The sequence below is a fragment of the Bos mutus genome, chromosome 13, assembly GCF_027580195.1.
Source record: "Bos mutus isolate GX-2022 chromosome 13, NWIPB_WYAK_1.1, whole genome shotgun sequence".
NCBI lineage: Eukaryota > Metazoa > Chordata > Mammalia > Artiodactyla > Bovidae > Bos > Bos mutus.
Window position 1 is genome coordinate 75,215,876 of NC_091629.1, and position 19,383 is coordinate 75,235,258.

At 43.0% G+C, this 19,383-nt stretch overlaps 1 protein-coding gene across 1 annotated transcript in view; it reads right to left on the reverse strand.

Annotated features, from left to right (window-relative positions):
• Positions 1-206: 206 nt before the first annotated feature.
• Positions 207-19,383, reverse strand: part of SPTLC3 (serine palmitoyltransferase long chain base subunit 3) — a 158,434-nt gene continuing 139,257 nt past the window's right edge. The window contains exons 10-12 of the mRNA XM_014476477.2: positions 15,489-15,624; positions 8,422-8,551; positions 207-2,391 (exon numbers count right to left, since the gene is read on the reverse strand). Of these exons, the coding sequence (XP_014331963.2) occupies positions 2,278-2,391; positions 8,422-8,551; positions 15,489-15,624 (380 nt within the window). The 3' untranslated portion in view covers positions 207-2,277. The remainder of the gene's footprint in view (positions 2,392-8,421; positions 8,552-15,488; positions 15,625-19,383) is intronic.

Consider the following 19,383-nt stretch of genomic DNA (forward strand, 5'->3'; position numbering starts at 1 on the left):
TCATCTCTGAGTCTTTAAACTCTTGCTCTGTAAAGAAAGGGGCAAATGTGCTTGTATGTGTGTGCATGCGCACACGCATTCTTCACAGTTGGGAGGGTTGGGGGTGTAAGCCATTACAGTTCTTTTAGGAAATTATCTTTCCAAACAGAGCCAACCAAAGGGACATTTTTGGCTCTGGTATAGCTATAAAGGCCCAATAATACCTATTGAATTGAAATCACACTTTTATTAACTTAGCAGTAGATTTTTTCTTATAAAAATGAAAAATTCTCACAAGTACCCTCTTAACCAGTCTCACTCTATAAGACATATATCCTTATATCATTAACCCTCTGGGGCCTGAACCCCTCTAATGTGCTCAGGAAACATTCCATTTGGATTACAGTTGTTCTCATAAGTTCATATTCAGCACAGATGGTCTGACAGAGCTAGGTTCTTGATCTCATGTTGGAGAATGTAATCAATGACTCAGCACTCTGGCATCTTGATGAAGATTCATTTTGGACAATTAACTAAGATCAACTTCATTTAAACATACATTTTCAAGAGAAAAGACCTCTGCGCCTTCCTTTTCTTGGCATATGTATACAGTATATATTTTCTTTGCACAAGGAATGCTGCACTGGTTCACTGAGTTGAAATTTAGTCTCTGTTGGAATTGAGTTATCAAAATCAGCCATTGGATGGAGCAACTGCATTTTCAGGACCCACTTCCTGTCCCCTTCTGCTTATAGGACTCCTTACAAAAATTCAGGGGGAACTTTATCATGGGATCCAGTTTTTAGCTGATGTACCTATTAGGGTAATAGTTCCCTCCATAAAACGCTTTCCACACTGATCGCCTTTATCCTTTAAAAAGCTGTGAGCATCCGGGCCCCCAGAACACGGGGGGCGTGGGTGGGTTTCTGCTCCAGCACGCAGCATGAGAGCCGTGTCCGTCTGTGTCACGTGAAGTCAAACCTCTCTTGAAGTGATTTGTTTAGAGTGTCATTTGATGGAGTGGAATGTTCTGTAACTCATTTGAACTATTACAGAAGCTTTGGTAAAAGGTCACCACTACTTTTTAAGAGTTTCCCAATCTGGGCACCATCTGGGGGCTTGTTAAAGATAAGGCTTTCTACTGGCTTTTTTTCCATACCGACTAGATTCAATTAGCAAAGGGCTACTTTTGCAGAGAAGTGTGTGTTCACATTTAGAGAGGGAGAGACAGACAGACAGGCAGATGTATAGAGACAGAGAGACAGAGGCAACTCAAGTAAAGCCCACTTAGCACCAAAGTGGAGTGCTTATGCCAGAGGACAGTACTGTTTAATAGGTCTGAATGGAGGGGTCAGAATTGAAAAGCTGAATAGCATTTACTTTTAAATGTCACTTTTTAACGGATCCGTTCTCAAGTGTAGTCTTAGGAGTCAGCTCTAAAGGACTCCACACTCAGTAGGAAAAGGACAGCTCGTTTCTCAGTGTAGTAAAAGCGATGCGAAACATTCAGTCCACAAGGCAACAAGGACGCTCACATCGTCACACCTTTATCAGTTTAGTCTAGGCCTACAGTTGGCTTGCTTGCTTTCTTCCCTCTTCCTGATGAAACAAAAGTCTTGAATTTTCCAAACCTCAAAAGCTCAGCTATAAAACTGTAGGAAACCAGGAACAGGAAAAGGAAAGTTTCCTGTAAAGACGTCTTTGGTCTTGCTGGCCAGGTCTGCGCTCTCCCTTCAAACACTCAATATGGCTTCTGACACTTGTCCTTGGAAAAAGTCCAAATGTGACAAGTGGTAGAGGCAACATTTCTTTACCCTCCCACCTGGAACTTCCCATGATACGGATGAGTTCTAGCTGGTTCTTTCATGGGTAAGAAGGAGCCCAGCTACTGCCCACCTCCCTTGCCCCCATCTGCAGAGAAAATTAGCAAACATGTAGTGAGATCTACTGAAGTAAAAATCAAAACCCTCTCATTTGGCTGAATTCCTAAAAGGGCCTGGACCGAAGAGGCTGCACAGTAGCAGCTAAAACGCAGGCTCTTTGCCATTACAAATATTCTAAGAAATGTGTGTGTGGTATGTGTGTGTTTGTGGCAGGATGCTTGGGGGAGGAGAACGTTAATGTCTCTATAGAGACATTAAAAACACAACAACGATTGTTTCTCCCTTGGTTCAATGAAATTGTTTTGGAAACCAAAACTGTCCTTAGAAAGGAGGAGAAATCCGTTTATATTCCTTTTGAGACAAAGAAGGAGGTCTTCCTGGCCAAGTCTTTAGGGTCCATTCAGGTCCAGGAAACTCAGTCCTCAAGTTCAAAGCTCATCTCATCATAGAGTTCCGGGCGTGCTGACTTCCTGTTCCGGGAGTATTTCACATTCAGGAGGTCACCCATCTCATCCAGGGCTTCCAAAACCTGCAAAGAGATTGCCTTCCATTAGTTTTATTTAAACTCCCAAGTGGCCTTGCCCTCTGAGGTCTCACAGAAAACCACACTCTTCTTTTGCCAGCTTATTTGCTTTTTAAAGAAAAGGAAAAAGATCCAAGTCACTAAGCTGAGGTTCATAAACCAGCCCGAGAGGAATGTTAGAGGCGAATGCATTTTACTTCATATTCTTTAACAGTCTAACTCCACATTACACGTGTTTAAGATATTGTGGGGATGTGAAGAGAGGAAGAAACGCATTTGATTCATGCTTACCCTTGAAGTCTTTATTTTTAAAATTTAATGACAGTATAAACTTGTGAGAGAAAAAGAAAAATGTTCACAGATTACGATTAAGTCCTCATGACACAAGAAATCAACCTGACCAGGAAGAAAATGAACTTGGAGGTAACTAATTCCTTCCCTGGTGGCTTAGACAGTAAAGAATCTGTCTGCAATGCAGGAGACCCGGGTTCAATCCATATGTAGGGAAATGAACATCCTTCTTTCTCTCTCCCATGCTTCCTCATCCCTCCCACTCTCAGCTTTTAAATACTCAGCTCTACGCTCCATAGAATAATAGAGTTTAAAACCCTAAGGGACCAAGAGCTCATCTATTTCAATTCTCTTAATCCAGGCAGGTAAAGGTACAATTTTACAAATGAAACAACTGAAGTCCAGAATATACACAATGTAATTTTTCCTTCCAGTCTATTGCTAAGCCTACAGAATTGGGCATGCTTTTTTTTTTTTTTTTTAACATTTTGGTTCTGTTTTTCTCAACCAGTCAAAAGAAAATGGAAAGATATTAGAGTCTAATATTTTTAAAAAAGGGAAAGTAAGAGTTGCTAACATCAGAATAAATGACTCATGGGGCTTCTGGACGTTCTCTGTTAGGAAGACTTTCAAACTGACATCAGTTAATATCTCTATCAAGATGTTATGGATAGTTTATTTCTAGGTGGTACAATTATGGGTGATTAAAGTTTTCTTTTCACTTCATTGCATTTTCTTAACTTTTATACCAAATATAAGCACTAAGAAAAAGCAACAGACATTACATTTTAAGTGGCATAAATCTGGGATAGTTTCTACTGCTTTTGCTGAAGGTGGGGGATGGGGCAGGTCGGTGGCTTTGAAAGTAAAGGACCCACATACTTGGGGGCGAAGGGAGACAATTCATGGACGACGTGGGAGGGGAGCATAGGACTTCAATTATTTATTAATCTCAATCTTTTAAAACTATATTTTTATTTTTAATACAGTTTTAAATGGTACTTTCCGTTTACAGCTATTACAAAATATTGGCTGTATTCCCCAAGTTGCACGATACATCCTTGAGTCCCTCTTAAACCCAGTAGCTTGTGCCTCCTGCTCAGCCGCCCCATATTGCCCCTCCTGCCCCAGTAGCAACCACTGATTTGTTCTCTATGTCTGTGTCTGTTTCTTTTTTCTTATATTCATTAATTTGTTGTATTTTTTAGAGTCCACAGATGAGCAATAGCATACAGAATTTGTCTTTGTGTGACTTATTTTGCTTCTCATAATGCCCTCCACATCCCTCCATGTAGCTGCAAATGGAAAAATTTCATTCTCTTTTATGGCTGAATAGTATTCCATTGTGTGTGTGTGTGTGTGTGAACACATTACATTTTCTTTATCCATTTGTCTCTTGATGGACACCTAGGTTGCTTCCATATCTTGGCAATTATAAATAATGCTGCCATGAACATTGGGAGTGTATGTGTCTTTTTAAATTAGTGGCTTTTTTTTTTTTAGATATATACCCAGGAATGGAATTCCCGGGTCATGTGGCAGTTCTATTTTTATCTTTTGAGAAACCTCTATACTGTTTTTCATGGTAGCTGCACCAATTTACGTTCCCACCAACAGTGCATGAGGGTTCTCTGTTTTCCACATCCTTGCCAACACCTGTTACTTGTGTTCTTTATGATGACAGCCATTCTGACAGATGTGACGTAGTATCTCAAACTATTTAACTGTTTTTGGTGTCTGTTGTAAAATGTGCATAATATGCTGGTAATGCATATATAATCTCAAAATGGATTTATGTTGAGGCTCATTGATCAACTACCTGAAACACACCAGGACTCGAGAAAAGTTGGCTTTATGCAGCTTCTGCTGTCGCGGGGAGTACACACTCCTGAACCATCTTCGTAACATCTGGGAAGAGTTACTTGCCACCTTTGGATTCATGCGTGAGAGGATTCTAAGAAAATAGGGGGCCAGTTCTGGGTAGGATGCTGCCAAGAAGTGAGAGAAACTCAGGGTTGGTCATATGTAGATTTCTTATTTGGAAGGTGGGAGGATTAAAAGGTTAGAGCTGACCTTGGGCTTCTCTGGTGGCACAGACAGTGAAGAATCTGCCTGCAATGCAGGAGACCTGGGTTTGATCCTTGGGTCAGGAAACTCCCCTGGAGAAGGAAATAGCTGCCCATTCCAGTATTCTTGCCAGGAGAATTCGATGCACAGAGGTGCCTGGTGGGCTACTGTCCACGGGATTGCAGAGTCAGACGTGACTGAGCAACTAACACTACCACTCCTCCTACTAAAGCTGACCTCAGTCCTTTACTGAGGACTACCATTCATGTAGGAAGAGGTACATGTTAAGTCACTTTGTGCTTGTAAAGTGGCCCTGTTTCTGTCTTGTTCCAAAGGCGGTCACTGAATAGACTTGTCTAATAATATGTATTTTTGGCAAGTGTTGTTTATGTTCAGTCACCACCTTAATGCCCTGACTTTTCAAAGGGTCATTTTTCATATTCTCTTCTAGTAAGAAACCTGCTCAAAATTTTGTATTGATTTGATGATCTCAAAAGTTTAGAGGCGTTTGTCTAGGTGAGAGTTCCATGCCTCTTCCAAACCAGGTAATCTGTAGGAATTAACTTGTGAAGACAACCACAGGGTCTGATATCTACTGAACTGGCTATTCATTGAGTTCCTCAATGTTGTTTGGGTCAGAAATAAGATGCAAATCCACCCAGGTTACTCATCCCTTCTGCTGTCTCTAGAGCTTGCTTCTTAGCATGTGGACTTCTCCCCACACCTGCAATGTTCCTCTCATAACTCCCTTCTTCTATCGATGTGTAAACATGCTCAAGTCTCCCTCCACTTTCAAAAGCTTTTTCTAAACCAGTTTTTCTTGTCTTTACAAATTTCTTGAAAATCTTATCTACCCTTTCTTCAGAAAACTAAGATCATGGCATCTGGTCCCATCACTTCATGGGAAATAGATGGGGAAACAGTGGAAACAGTGTCAGACTTAATTTTTTGGGCTCCAAAATCACTGCAGATGGTGATTGCAGCCATGATATTAAAAGATGCTTACTCCTTGGAAGGAAAGTTATGACCAACCTAGATAGCATATTCAAAAGCAGAGACATTACTTTGCCAACAAAGGTCCATCTAGTCAAGGCTATGGTTTTTCCAGTGGTCATGTATGGATGTGAGAGTTGGACTGTGAAGAAAGCTGAGCACTGAAGAACTGATACTTTTGAACTGTGGTGTTGGAGAAGACTCTTGAGAGTCCCTTGGACTGCAAGGAGATCCAACCAGTCCATTCTAAAGGAGATCAGTCCTGGGTGTTCATTGGAAGGACTGATGTTGAAGCTGAAACTCCAGTACTATGGCCACCTCATGCGAAGAGTTGACTCATTGGAAAAGACCCTGCTGCTGGGAAAGATTGAGGCGGAGGGGAAGGGGACAACAGAGGATGAGATGGCTGGATGGCATCACCGACTCGATGGACATGGGTTTGGGTGAACTCTGGGAGTTGGTGATGGACAGGAAGGCCTGGTGTGCTGCAATTCATGGGGTCGCAAAGAGTCGGACATGACTGAGTGACTAAACTGGACTGAATAGACCCTTTCTTACCATCATTCATTACATTTAGAAGAAATGATTTGTTAAAATTAATATACTGGAAATATACACTCATTTTAGAGAAATTGGACAATGTAGAACAGAAACAGCAAAGTTCTCCCATCATCTCAAAACCTAGAGTTAGTTCAGTTGTTAATGTGTCATCTAATGAATCATTGCTGTGTTTTCTTATTCTTGTTGTTGAGTCACTAAGTCACATCTGACTCTGAGGCTGAGATGGTTGGATGGCATCACCGACTCAATGGACATGGGTTTGGGTGAACTCCAGGAGTTGGTGATGGACAGGGAGGCCTGGTGTGCTGTGGTTCATGGGGTCGCAAAGAGTTGAACATGACTGGGTGACTGAACTGAAATGAACTGAGCTCCATCTGAGCCCAGGTCCTCATCTGTGATTCCTGTATCCACCCACAGATGCAGGCACTTCTGGAGTCTGCCCTTCGCTCATGTACTTATATTTGGACAATTCTTTCTTCTACCATTGACTTTAGTGATCTCCCCTTGAAGTGAAGTGAAAGTCACTCAGTCATGTCCAACTCTTTGTGACCCATGGACTGTAGCCCACCAGGCTCCTCTGTCCATGGAATTCTCCAGGCCAGAATACTGGAGTGGGTTGCCACTTCTTCTCAAGGGGATCTTCCCAATCCAGGGATCAAACCCAGGTCTCCCGCATTGCAGGCAGACTCTTTACCAACCGAGCCACCTGGGAAGCCCGGATCTCCCCTTAGTTCCTCACATTACAGCAACTCCAGTCTTGCGTGTTATCCTAAGCTCTAGAATTGGATTTTCCTTTTTAAAAATTTTATTAAAGTATAGTTGGTTTACAGTGTTGTATTAACTTTCTCTACACAGCAGAGTGATTCAGTTATACATACATATATTGTTTTTCACATTCTTTTCCATTATGGTTTGTCCCAGAATACTGAGTATAGTTCCCTGTGCTATACAGTAGGTCCTTGCTATTTATCCATCCTATGTATAATAGTGGAACTTTCCCACCAGTGGCTCATAGACATGTAATCCCTACCTGTCTACAACTGAGCTCATTTGATTCCCCTAGTCCTGCTGATGATTTGCTATTCTTTGCCACATACCCTTATTTCCTAGTAACTTGGCTCTGCTGTCCTTCATTCACTAGAGGACTAGAGACCTTGGATTATCCTTGATTCCCTGGCCCACATGTGTCCTGCATCCAAATATTTGCCAAGTCTTGGCAGATCCATGCATGCATAATGTCTGTTCCTAGATTCATTTCTTTTGCTCCCATTGCCCTTGACCTCATCATCTCTTATTTTGCTCAAATAGCTCCTTACATGTGATGACTCTCTGCACTTCCACGCTCCTGCAGTTATCTTCACTAGATTGTCATCTAGAGTGTCTGTCCTGCGGTTGTCATTCTTCACTAGGTGAATTTATTCTCTCTGGTATGATTATGAGGTGCCTGTTTATAGTACATCCTCTTAGACTTTTTGCCCCAGAGTTTTGCATAGAGCAGACATCTGATAGCGTTTGCTAAACTGCATTGATTTTTATGAGACAGTTTCATCAATTCCAAACTGACTGACCTGGCTTGGATCTGGTAGTATTCATTCATACAGAGATTGAAATTTAAGGACAGTAAAATGGTAAAATGGTTTTGAAATCCGTTGCACCCCAGGTAGGATGAGCTTTTACAATAGGTCTGTCTTTGATGTTGGCTTTCCAAATGTGGCTTATTTGGGTCCTATTTTCTTGTGATGGATGTAGTGGCTCTGACCAGTGCCAGGGTGTAGGCAATTGCTGCTGAAACAGCACAAGAAATCAGCATCAGCATTTAAGAAGAAGCCAAGAGCAGACGTCTGGCTTCTCAGTCAGTCTTTGCTGTGAAACCGAAACACTGACTTGACTCAAGTCTTCCCTGGGTTGGTTTTCTTTTCTGTCTGCGGAGTTGATCACATTGTTGTGCATTGCTGGGACTCCCCTCCCCCATCCCCTTATTTTTTTTAAGTAGTGAGGGTTATTGGTGTTGTTTCCTTACACCATCCAAGAGAAATCCACGGAAACCCAAGCAAGCTCTGTAAAAGAAGGCACTCAGACTCCGAGGCCCCATCCCACTGCTTCTGCTGGGCCGTGGGCACTCACCGTGTCCAGCATCTCCTGGGTGTGTGCTGCTGAAACACAAAACCGAGCCCGCGCTTCTGCAAGGGGCGTAGCTGGAAATCCAACGACCACCACACCGATTTTTCTGTTTAATAGATGCCTTGCAAAAGCCCTAAGGGAAAGATTAAGAAGGAGGTTAACTGAGACATGACAAAATTCTACTGCAAAAAACGGAATGTGGCTAATGACTTTGTTTTTAAAAAATAAGTAGAAGATAACTGAAGTAATGAAACTTCCGTCAAATACAATGGACCAGGAAATGTGGCAGCCAGTCACTTGGTGGCACCCATAACTGTGTGTGTATTTTGTGGGACATGGCCCGTTCATTAGACAATGGTGTGTTCAGTCTTCGACACTGAGCAGAAAATGCGGATGGACATGGACACGACCGTGATCCTGGTTGGACAAATTTGCATATATGGAAACTTTTTGTCTGTAGAGTTCCTAAGGAATAAAAGCCCTAACACACTTGTAGGATGAGAATAGAGACACAGACTTCGAGCAGGGACTAGTGGACACAGAGGAAAGGAGAGGGTGTGATGAAGTGAGAGAGTAGCATTGACATATATTCATTACCTTGTGTAAAATGGACAGCTAATGAGAAGCTGCTGTCTACACAAGGAGCCCAGTCCGTGCTCCGTGATGACTCAGAGGGGTGGGATTGGTGGGGGTGGGGCGGGAGTGGGGCTCAGGAGGAAGGGGATATATGTATACATACGACTGATTCATGTTGTTGTACACGGAAACTAACACAGCATTGTAAAGAAATTATACTCCAATAAAAAGAACCATAACACAATGCAATTACATAAGGAAACAATTTGTTATATGCAAACCTATATGCTTTCAATACTTAATACAGTACCGATAATACAGTGTGGAGATTCTTATAAGCCTCTACTTCGTGACTGTAATTTCAGAATCAGGATCAGAGGGTCTGCAGGAGACAACCCCAAGCCACGTTCTCTCTCCAGAGCCAAGGATTTTATTTTCCATCAAGCCAAAGATATGAAATAGCAAGGGTCTTCTCACTTTTTATGTGTGCCTTCAGGGATAATAAACCCATTGGCTGGACTAAACGGGGATGGGGAGGAGGGTGGGAGGGAAAGAAGTGTTCACTCACAGAGTCTTTCTCTAGTAGGAGCCTAGAGGCGTAGGTCATAGAATTTCAAAGCTCTGTGATACAGAGTAAAACCTTTTAAAGCTAGGATTCCTTCCCCTTAACCACTTCTGCTGCTAAGTCGCTTCAGTCGTGTCCGACTCTGTGCGACCCCATAGAAGGCAGCCCACCAGGCTCCCCCGTCCCTGGGATTCTCCAGGCAAGAACACTGGAGTGGGTTGCTATTTCCTCCTCCAATGCATGAAAGTGAAAAGTGAAAGTGAAGTCGCTTAGTCGTGTCCGACTCTTAGGGACCCCATGGACTGCAGCCCACCAGGCTCCGCCATCCATGGGATTTTCCAGGCAAGAGTACTGGAGTGGGGTGCCATTTCAGAGCTAATCTCAGTAACGATTCTAGAATACTGAGCTCCCGAAGTCTGTAAATTTCTTGCACTGAGATCCAACCTCAGGCACAGGCTTGTGCGTCCAAGTAAGTAAGTATTTCCCTCTCTGTGCTCATCACTCCCCACAGGACTCCTTTGTCCTTGAGAAGCTCTGCCCACAAGTGGGGTAAAGGTCTCAGATCTTCTAAGCTTTAAGAGGCGGTGGTTGTTGTTTAGTCGCTAAGTCATGTCCGACTCTGTCACCCCAGGGACTGTAGTCTGCCAGGTTCCTCCGTCCAGGGATTTTCCAGGCAAGAATACTGGAGTGGGTTGCCATTTCCTTCTCCTTTGCGGGTGTCTTATTTTAGGCTGGAAGCTGACAGCACCACAGAAACCCTGAGTTTCAGGAAGAATCCTCGATGCAGCCACAGAGAGGAAGGTTGTGGGGTCTCTCCTTCTCCTCCTGTTTAGCTGACGGCTTTTAGGTTTCCTCAGGCAGAAGGCGGGTTATCAAAGGAAGCGATGGAGATTACAGGGACCACCAAACACAGCCTCTCTGGCCCCCTGGCTCGGGCAAGGCGAGATTCAGCCTTTGATTTGGGAAGGTTGCAAGGAGATGGAGCTTTCTAACTGAGGAAGCTTGAAAACCGGCCATTCTTTCTCTTTCTTGATCACCCTATGGAAGGCTGCCCACGGAACTGCACAGGATGAGAGCTTGTAATTGTCTGAGAAACAAGTCAAGAGCTTTTATTGCTAGAGTACAAACCACCTGACCCATGATTTCTGGTCGGCTTTTGGGACTCCCCAAAGACCATTTTCACTGTCTGCACTTTCCTCTTTGTACCAGAGGAAGTGAGTTTTGCCAAAGAATGTAGAGTGAAATATATGCCTGTTGATTCATTAGGTTAATCTGAGGCCTCCCTGGAGCATGTCTAAATTTAAAGCTTACAACTTACACAACTAAAGCTAGCCTCCTTCAGTTAATGTATATGATTGTTCTGAATGTTCAGCATAATGAGCCTCTGGGTTTGTACTCCCCAAATCAAATTAGAGCTGGCATAGCCCGAAAGAAACTAAACTACTTGAATAAGAAGAATAAAATATTAGCCTTGCACTGAGCACAGCATCAGTGCATTTTCTGCACCACCATCCTCCAAGCACATGATGAGGCCTGGGGCTGGAAAATGTCAGTCCTCCACCAAATACGAAATACAATTCTTCTGATTACTTAAGTGATTTTTTATCAGTGAAATCACATTCTACTCTACTACATAGAAGAGTCCAGTGGTAGAGCTGCAGTAAGACTTTATTCAAAAGGATACCTGGCTAGAGATCATATTTCTATTCTGCAGTGGGGGGGAAATGTGAAGAAATCACGGTTCTTTAATAAAATCAAAGGTTTTTAAATAAGCAAATGGAAAAAGTGTTCAGACACTGGCTGAGACAACTAACCCTCTGTTTCAAAAGCTTTTCTGCATATAAACTTTCCATTGAAGGAATATCCGAGAAGAAAACAAGACCAGGGAATGGCTACTCCTGCCAACAATAGATAACATTACCTTTTGGAACTAAACTGTTCTAAGTTTCCTTAACAACAGAAATAATTAGATTTTTTTTGGTGCTAATTGTATAGTCCCCATTGTACTAATCCATGCCCTTTTGATTCACCAATGATGACATTAAAGAGCGTTAAATTATACTCTGCATTGCTTTACAGAGATGTGTATTTTCCCCCATGGACTAAAGCTTGAGAGGCTGTGCAGTGCACTGAAAAGAGCCCTGATTTAGGAGGCAAATGGAACTGACCTGAACTCTGGGCTCTAGTACCTACAACAGGAGTGACACTGAGAAAATAGTTTTGACTTTGTGCATTTAGGTGTCTCCATTTGTAAACCCGAGCTAGGCATCCCACCTTCAATGGCTGAACATTGGGTTTAAGAGCCTTCCTTAGCATATAATTAACATTCAGCAATATTAGCTCCTCCTTAAAACTATCTTACATGGAAAGGTATTAGATTATTCGACATATCATCCAAGGTCCAGTTGATGCAGGACATAGCAAGATCTTTTCCTACTCTTTTCCTGGAAGTTTTATTTTTATTAAAGGATAATAATTATTTTACTTTATCTTGTATAAAATAAAGATTTTTTAAAATATTGTAATTATTTTAAAAAGACATGCAACCACAATGACTCAATCTTACACTCAGTTGAAACTAGTAATAATAATCATTGTAGCCACAGTGGTAGAAGTAGTTGTAATAATGATGTCTACCACTGAGTGCTTATTCAATCACTATACAAAGTGCTTCATATGCACTATTAATACAATTAAAAATAACAGCCAACACTGAGTAGACCGTAAGAGGTGACATGCCAATGCTGATACACTTCATCTTGTTTAATCTTCAAATGATGTTAGGAAATAGGTCCTATTCAATCCCATTTTCTTTCTTTTTTAAAATTTATGTTTAATTGGAAGATAATTGTCTTATGATGTTGTTGGGTTTCCACTGCACTACTTGAATCAGCCATAATTACACACGTGTCCCCTCCCTCCCCTCTCCCATCCTCAGAGCACCGGACTGAGCTCCCTGTGTTACACCACAGCTTCCCACTAGCCATCTGTTTTGCACACGGTAGCGTGCACATGGTAGTGTTCACGTGCCAGTGCTGCTCTCTTACTTCATCCCCACTCTCCTTCCCCCTCTATTTTCACAGTCTTTATTCTTTCCCCACAAATAGCTTCATCAGTACCATTTTTCTAGATTCCATATACATGTGTTAATATGTGGTATTTTTTAATGACTTATTTAATGCTGTATAATAGACACAAGGTTCATCCATCTCATTTCAACTAACTCAAATTTGTTCTTTTTACTGGCTGAATAATATTCCATTGGGCTTCCCTGGTGGCTCAGATGGTAAAGAATCTGCTTGCAATATGGGAGACGTAGGTTCGAGCCTTGGGTTGGGAAGAGACCCTGGAGGATGGCATGGCAACCCACTCTAGTATTCTTGCCTGGAAAATCCCTGTGGACAGAGGAGCCTGGCAGGCTACAGTCCATGGGATCGTAAAGAGTCAGACATGCCTGAGTGACTTGGCACAGCACAATATTCCACTGTATATATGTACCATAACTTCTTTATCCATTCATCTGTCAATGGACATCTAGGTTGCTTCCAGGTTCTGGCTATTGTAAACTGTGCTGCAATGAACACTGGGGTACATGCATCATGCATCTTTTTGAATTATGATCTTCTCAGGGTATAAAGAGGAGAAGGCAATGGCACCCCACTCCAGTACTCCTGCCTGGAAAATCACATGGATGGAAGGGCCTGGTGGGCTGCAGTCCATGGGGTCGCTAGGAGTCAGACACAACTGAGCGACTTCACTTTATTTTTTCACTTTCATGCATTGGAGAAGGAAATGGCAACCCACTCCAGTGTTCTTGCCTGGAGAATCCCAGGGATGGGGGAGCCTGGTGGGCTGCCGTCTATGGGGTCGCACAGAGTCGGACACGACTGAAGCGACTTAGCAGCAGCAGCAGCAGCAGGGTATAAAGATGCTCAATGTTGCTTATCATTAGAGAAATGCAAATAAAAATTACCATGAAGTATCACCTCACACTGGTCAGAATGGCTATCATTAAAAAAATCTATAAACAATAAACACTGGAGAGGGTATGAAGAAAAAGGGAACCCTCCTGCACTATTGGTGGGAATGTAAGTTGATACAACCACTATGGAGAGCAGTATGGAAATTCCTTAAAAAGCTAGGAATAAAACTACCATATGACCCAGCAATCCCACTACTGGCCAATGTACCTGATATATCTCATTTTCAATATGAGAAAATCAGGGATTCAGAAGTTTGGTTTAATGAGGAAGAGACAGAATGAAAATTCTTTTTCATTCCAAACATCTCATTATACTCTAGAACACAACTTTTCCAGGAAACTCCTTCTCAGTTTTACTTTCGTTTTTCACATTAGCTTTGCCAAGTCAGGACTCCTGTCATATAAAGCAGGAGAAGAACTCTCTTTCATTCTGTCACCATGCACTTAAGTGCATTTGTTTTGTTTGTCGTGGGCTCTTCTCATTAGATGGACTCAACTTCCCATCCTGTTGAGGTTCTAATTCCAGCTTCCATCATCAAATATCAAGCATACTCCCTAACACCACCCTCCAGTATTGTGTACTTGACGCATTCCAAAATAAAGCAAGCTTACTTCTGGTGTTTTCATTTGAGCAAATCATAAGGTATTAGATAAGCATGGGCTAAGCGTGGAGTCGGAACACGCCACTTCCCTGGCCACTCTGAGTAAATGTGGACTTTTTCCGTGCCATCCAAGACCAGATGCTAGAGGGCTTTGGGGTATCTGCCGCTCGGAATCACCATTGTCCCCGCTCCCCGCCATCAGCACAGAGCAGTGTCCTGTGGCATTCCCGAAGCACCCTGTCTTCTGGGCCACCCCAGCGCTGATTTCCTGACCCAGATCCACAAACAAAGGGCTCAGTGGTGGACAACGGTGGTGCACGAGGCCCTGGCGAAATGACGTGAGAGTGGACATCAAAGAAACCATCTTTTAGGAATGTTTAACGCAGTCCTAACCATCATGAGTTTTCAACAAATAGCTCCAGAGCTTCTTTTCTATACTACTTCTAATAGTCTGCCAATCAACCTAGACTGTCAGAGAATCAAATAGAAAGTTCCAACAATATGGTTGTGTTAAAGGAGTGTCAGGACCTCCAGAATCTGATGAACATCTGTTGATAATTACTTTCTCCCATGTGCTGGGTCAGACACACAAATATTTTATATTTAGAAAAGATTTTAATTAATTTCTTTTTAATCACAGAGTTCATTCATGTCTAGCAGATTGGAGAATGACTCCTGGAAAAACTCATTAACACCATATTGAGAAAAAGTCATTTTTTTTCTCTTTATGCATTTGTTACTAATGCTCAATTTCAGAGTCACAATCAGTGGAAAAGAGCCTGAAGTCGGCTTACAGGAGAGGTATTAAAATTTGGTGTTGGGAGCAAGAGCTTTGGAGCAAGAGCCTAAGTTTGGGTTGGCCTTTTGGTTTTCCTACACTTGATCTTGACTTTGGAAAGCTGTTTAACTGCTCTCAGCCTCAGTTTCCCCACACATGAGGCTGCCTTCTTTGGAGGATGGCTATGAGAGTTCAACGGGAGAGCACACAGAGCCTAGTCATGTTGTTTTTGAATGTTGGGAGAGGGGGTCTTTTGAGGTTCTCCCCAAGAAAGATCTTGGGGCAGGAGGAAGGGCAGGACCCTTGTTCATTTATAGCTGAGGCCTCAGGCAGCAAGTGGTTTCGCCCAATTCACAGAGCGTGGAAATGGTGGGCCGCAGCACCTGGCTCCCTTCCCACAAGACCTTGTGACTTTTGAGAAACTGGACAAGTGAGTTTTGAGCTTAGCATCTTGCGCAAGATGCAAAGCAGCATCTGCGCTGAAAGAGTCCCCTGGTGTCGGAGCGCCATCTCCATCAGATCCCCCTGGGGCTTAGGTGTTATGGTGGGGGTCTGCTGGATACTCACGCTACTTTCGCAGGCATGTAAAGGAGCAGGGGGACCACAGGAGACTCTTCGTTGCCATACACAATGAATCCCATTTTGCTTAGTCTCTGTCTGAAGTATCTTGTATTTTTTGCCAGTTGCTGTACTCTCTGCAGCCCTGGAAGGAAATAGGCATGAAATCCATCAGACTGTCTTGGCAAGTGCTGTTAAGTCTTTCTGCAGGCCTGCATTAAGGGCTGGAGGAGGGTCAGAGCAGGATGGGCAAAGATCTCCTGGTGGGCAGGGTGGGCACTGATGCCTGGGACCTGCCCTGTGCCTGGAAGACAGGGTCTGGGGGATGGTGCTGCTGGCCACTGCTGCCAACTACAGTCATGCTAGGCTTCAGGGCAGCAGGGGAGCAGGAAGTGTGTCTCGCCAGAACAAAGGAGGTGAACTACTATTTACTAGGTACCCACAGTGTGTGGAATCTGCTAAGTGCTATAGACACGTTAGTTCAGGGGAAGGGAATGTGACAGGAAACAGAACACCAACCAAGAAGGAGATTGTTGCAAATCTCAACTCTCCCTCTTCTTTTCTGTCATTACTCTTCACCCCTTCCCGCATCCTCATTCTCCAGGAAGATCCCTCCCCAGCTCTGCCAGTCCTCAGAAAGCAGACCATGAGGGAGAAAACACCTTGTTTGTTATACTTTCTTCAGAAAGCTGACCTATCCCCCAGGCTGGCAACAGCCCGTGGATGAAGGATACGCTTGGTTCATTTGGCTGCTGCCCCGGGAGCTGTGAGTGGGTCTCTCATGAGAGCTTTGCCAAAGAGATAATACATATGAATTAAACCAGTAAGACTGTCTTGCTAGTAGAGCATGACTATAAAAAATTTAGAGAGAATCAACAACTGGATGAAAAACAAAAAATGATGGAAATTGAGAGAAAAGTGTATTACTGGAATCTATGAGACAGAGGAAATCATTGGTCAGTAGAAACTAGGGTAGCCATGAAGTAGAGAAGTGGGCAGTGCAAGGTCATCAGGAGCAACGAGAGAAAAGAGATAGAAACAGTCTCCTGGGGGAGACAGGCATGAATCAAATAATCACAAATGAATGTAAAGTTGCAACTCTGACGAGGGTGGTAACGAATGCCGTGTGGTATTTGGGAGTCCACAGTGGAGAGCTTAGACCAAGTCCGAGGAAAGCAACGCGTGATGAGTGAACTGAGATCTGAAAGATAGACAAAGGTTACCAAAATAAAGAGGAGGGAATTCCTCACCCAGAAAACAGATGCAACGGTCCTATAGTTTGTAGAAAAAACAGAATGGTTGAGAACCAGCAAGAAGTGGTTGAGGGCAGGGCAAGATAGAAGGAACAAGTGAGTAGATTGTCTGAAAAACCAGAAGTACAGGGATTGGAGAATCCAGCATTGAGTGCTTGGGAAGAGGAGCTTAAAAGGGAAACAAAAGCAGGAGCAATCAGGGAGGGAAAAGAAGTCAGGAGAACTGGCATTCACTGGCGTCATTAATATGGCGCTCATGGATAACTGTTGCTTTGAGGGTTCCTAGCTGGGACTTGGGTTTAAAGAAACAGTTAGTTACAGGTATAGTTTACCTTCATTCATACGGGCTTTTAGTTTCCTACCCACCTTCCTGAAACAATAAGCTCTCTCCCCTAAAATTTCAGATTTGCAACATGAATCCAGGAAAGGGACTTGGAGAGGTGTAGAACCATTTGCATAAATTTTGTTGCATAGACACAGCCTCTTTTGTGCTTTTAAAAAAAAAAAGAATTGTTTTGGAACATGCTGAAGTGTCTTCTGGTACAGAGAGGAAGCGATTTGAAGGACAGAACTAGAAGTGAAGAAGAAAAATATTTGTCATTACTTCAAAAAATTTTCTTCATCCATACATTGAAACTGTGCGTGCTTAGGAAGATGAGAACATAGGAGCAGGGGGTATTGTGGATCAGAAAAGAGGGGCTGGACTATGACTTGCTTAAAGAAGGTGATTCAGATACAAATGAACTTATTTACAAAACAGAAACAGACACAAAAACAGACTTATGGTTACTAAAGGGGAAACATCGAGGGAATAAATCAAGAGCTTGGGATGAATGTACACATACGACTATACATAAGATGGATAACCAATGAGGATCTACTATATACTAATAGCACAGGGAACCACTCAATGTTCTGTGATGACCTATGAGAAGCGAATCTAAAAACAAATGTATACATCTACATGTATACCTGAATCAATTTGCTGTACACCTAAAACTAACACACCATTGCAAATCAACTATACGTCAATAGAAAAAAAAAAAAAAGGTGTTCCAAATGAAGGCACAGATATACATCCCAGTCTTCAAAATGTATTCCATATGGCTCGTCCCCTTGTGCGTTCAGCTCTTCTGTTGATGGTTAGCTGTACAATGAATAGATGAGTTCATCAGGCTGGGTCTGATACTTCCTAAATGATCCCCCTCTAGGACTAGAAGGATTTCCTGGTCTGGAAGTACCTGAATGACTTATATTGCTTTTCCCAATGGCATTATCTTTGCACTTGCCCATAATGACTCATCCATCATTGAGCTGCCCTGCTACTTAATCGGCCCCATCTGTCCTCTCTGCCTTGATTAACCCATGTAACTGATCACCAGCTAATGTCATTACTTTCTGGCTTCTAGATCCTTTGGAGAGTTGACCAGATGGATCAGAATATTGATCACAGGGGCAGCTGACTCTTAAGAACTGGATGTTTTGTTCTTGCCGTCTTTTCCCTCTTTGAAGCATGCAGCATAGCATGGCAGGCAAGCCATTATGACACACTGTGGACACCGCTTTTTCTCACATAGGGCTACTATAGATGGCTTGACGTCTTTTGAGCTGGCCAAGATACAGCTCCTTTCAATTACTCTATTGCTCACTTCTGAAAATTGGAAACATTCTCCTAGTGTTGGAGGGCCTGGAGGCAGAGAGAGATTTGTACATATAAAATGCTACTCATCTACAGGATGCGGGGGATTTGATTAATTATGCTGTACTTTGAGCTTCTTGTTTGAAAAGCACTTTGTCAAAGTAGAAAGAATTTTTGCACTTGTCGTTTCATACAGGGGTCCTGGATGAAGACTGGGCATGGTAATGACCTTCCCTTTGCAACACATAAGGTCCCTAGTTAAATACTTTTTGATTCTCCTTCAGCCTATTACAGAGAAGACAGGGGAGGCCCCGCCCAGATAAATAAGTTAGGGGTGAGATCTCTTATGTAGAGTGCTGGAGAGCTTATGCAATTGTGTTATTTTGCTAGATTCTTGGTTCTCTGGAAAAGGAATAAGCCCTGGAGTTAAATGGACTAGGAAACTCCAAACTCCACGTGGACGACTTAAGGCTTTAAAACCTCAGTTTTACCTGGAAATAAATAAACTTATTTCACAGGAAGACTTGGAGCAATAAAGGGGTTAATGCAGGAACATGCTTAGTACTGTGTCTGGGAAACAGATATTTACAAGGTTAGTTACATTTTTCCATTAGCAGCAGTTCTCAGCAGCCTCAGTGGCACTTGGGAGCATCTAGAGAGCTTGGCAGAGCCCCATGCCCGGACTGTACCCCAGACCAATGAAATCGGCATCTCTGGGAATGAGACCAAGCATGAGTTTGGCTTTCACCAGGTGCAGCCAAGGAAACTCGGTGTCTCAGAAACTATGGCCATTAGCAGTTCAGCCCCAAGGCCACGGGTGGCTGTGTTTGGCTGTGTCTTGGCTGAGTCATGCTCCTTGGTGGGACATGGAAAGTAAAAAGACGGGCATATGTCCTTGCCTCTTGTTTGGCAAGATGACATCCCAGCAGTTATTGAACGCCTGGGGTCTCCAGCAGTACATTTGGGGGGTGACTTGCTCCCAAACAGTTATCAGCTCCAAAATGCTCACAGT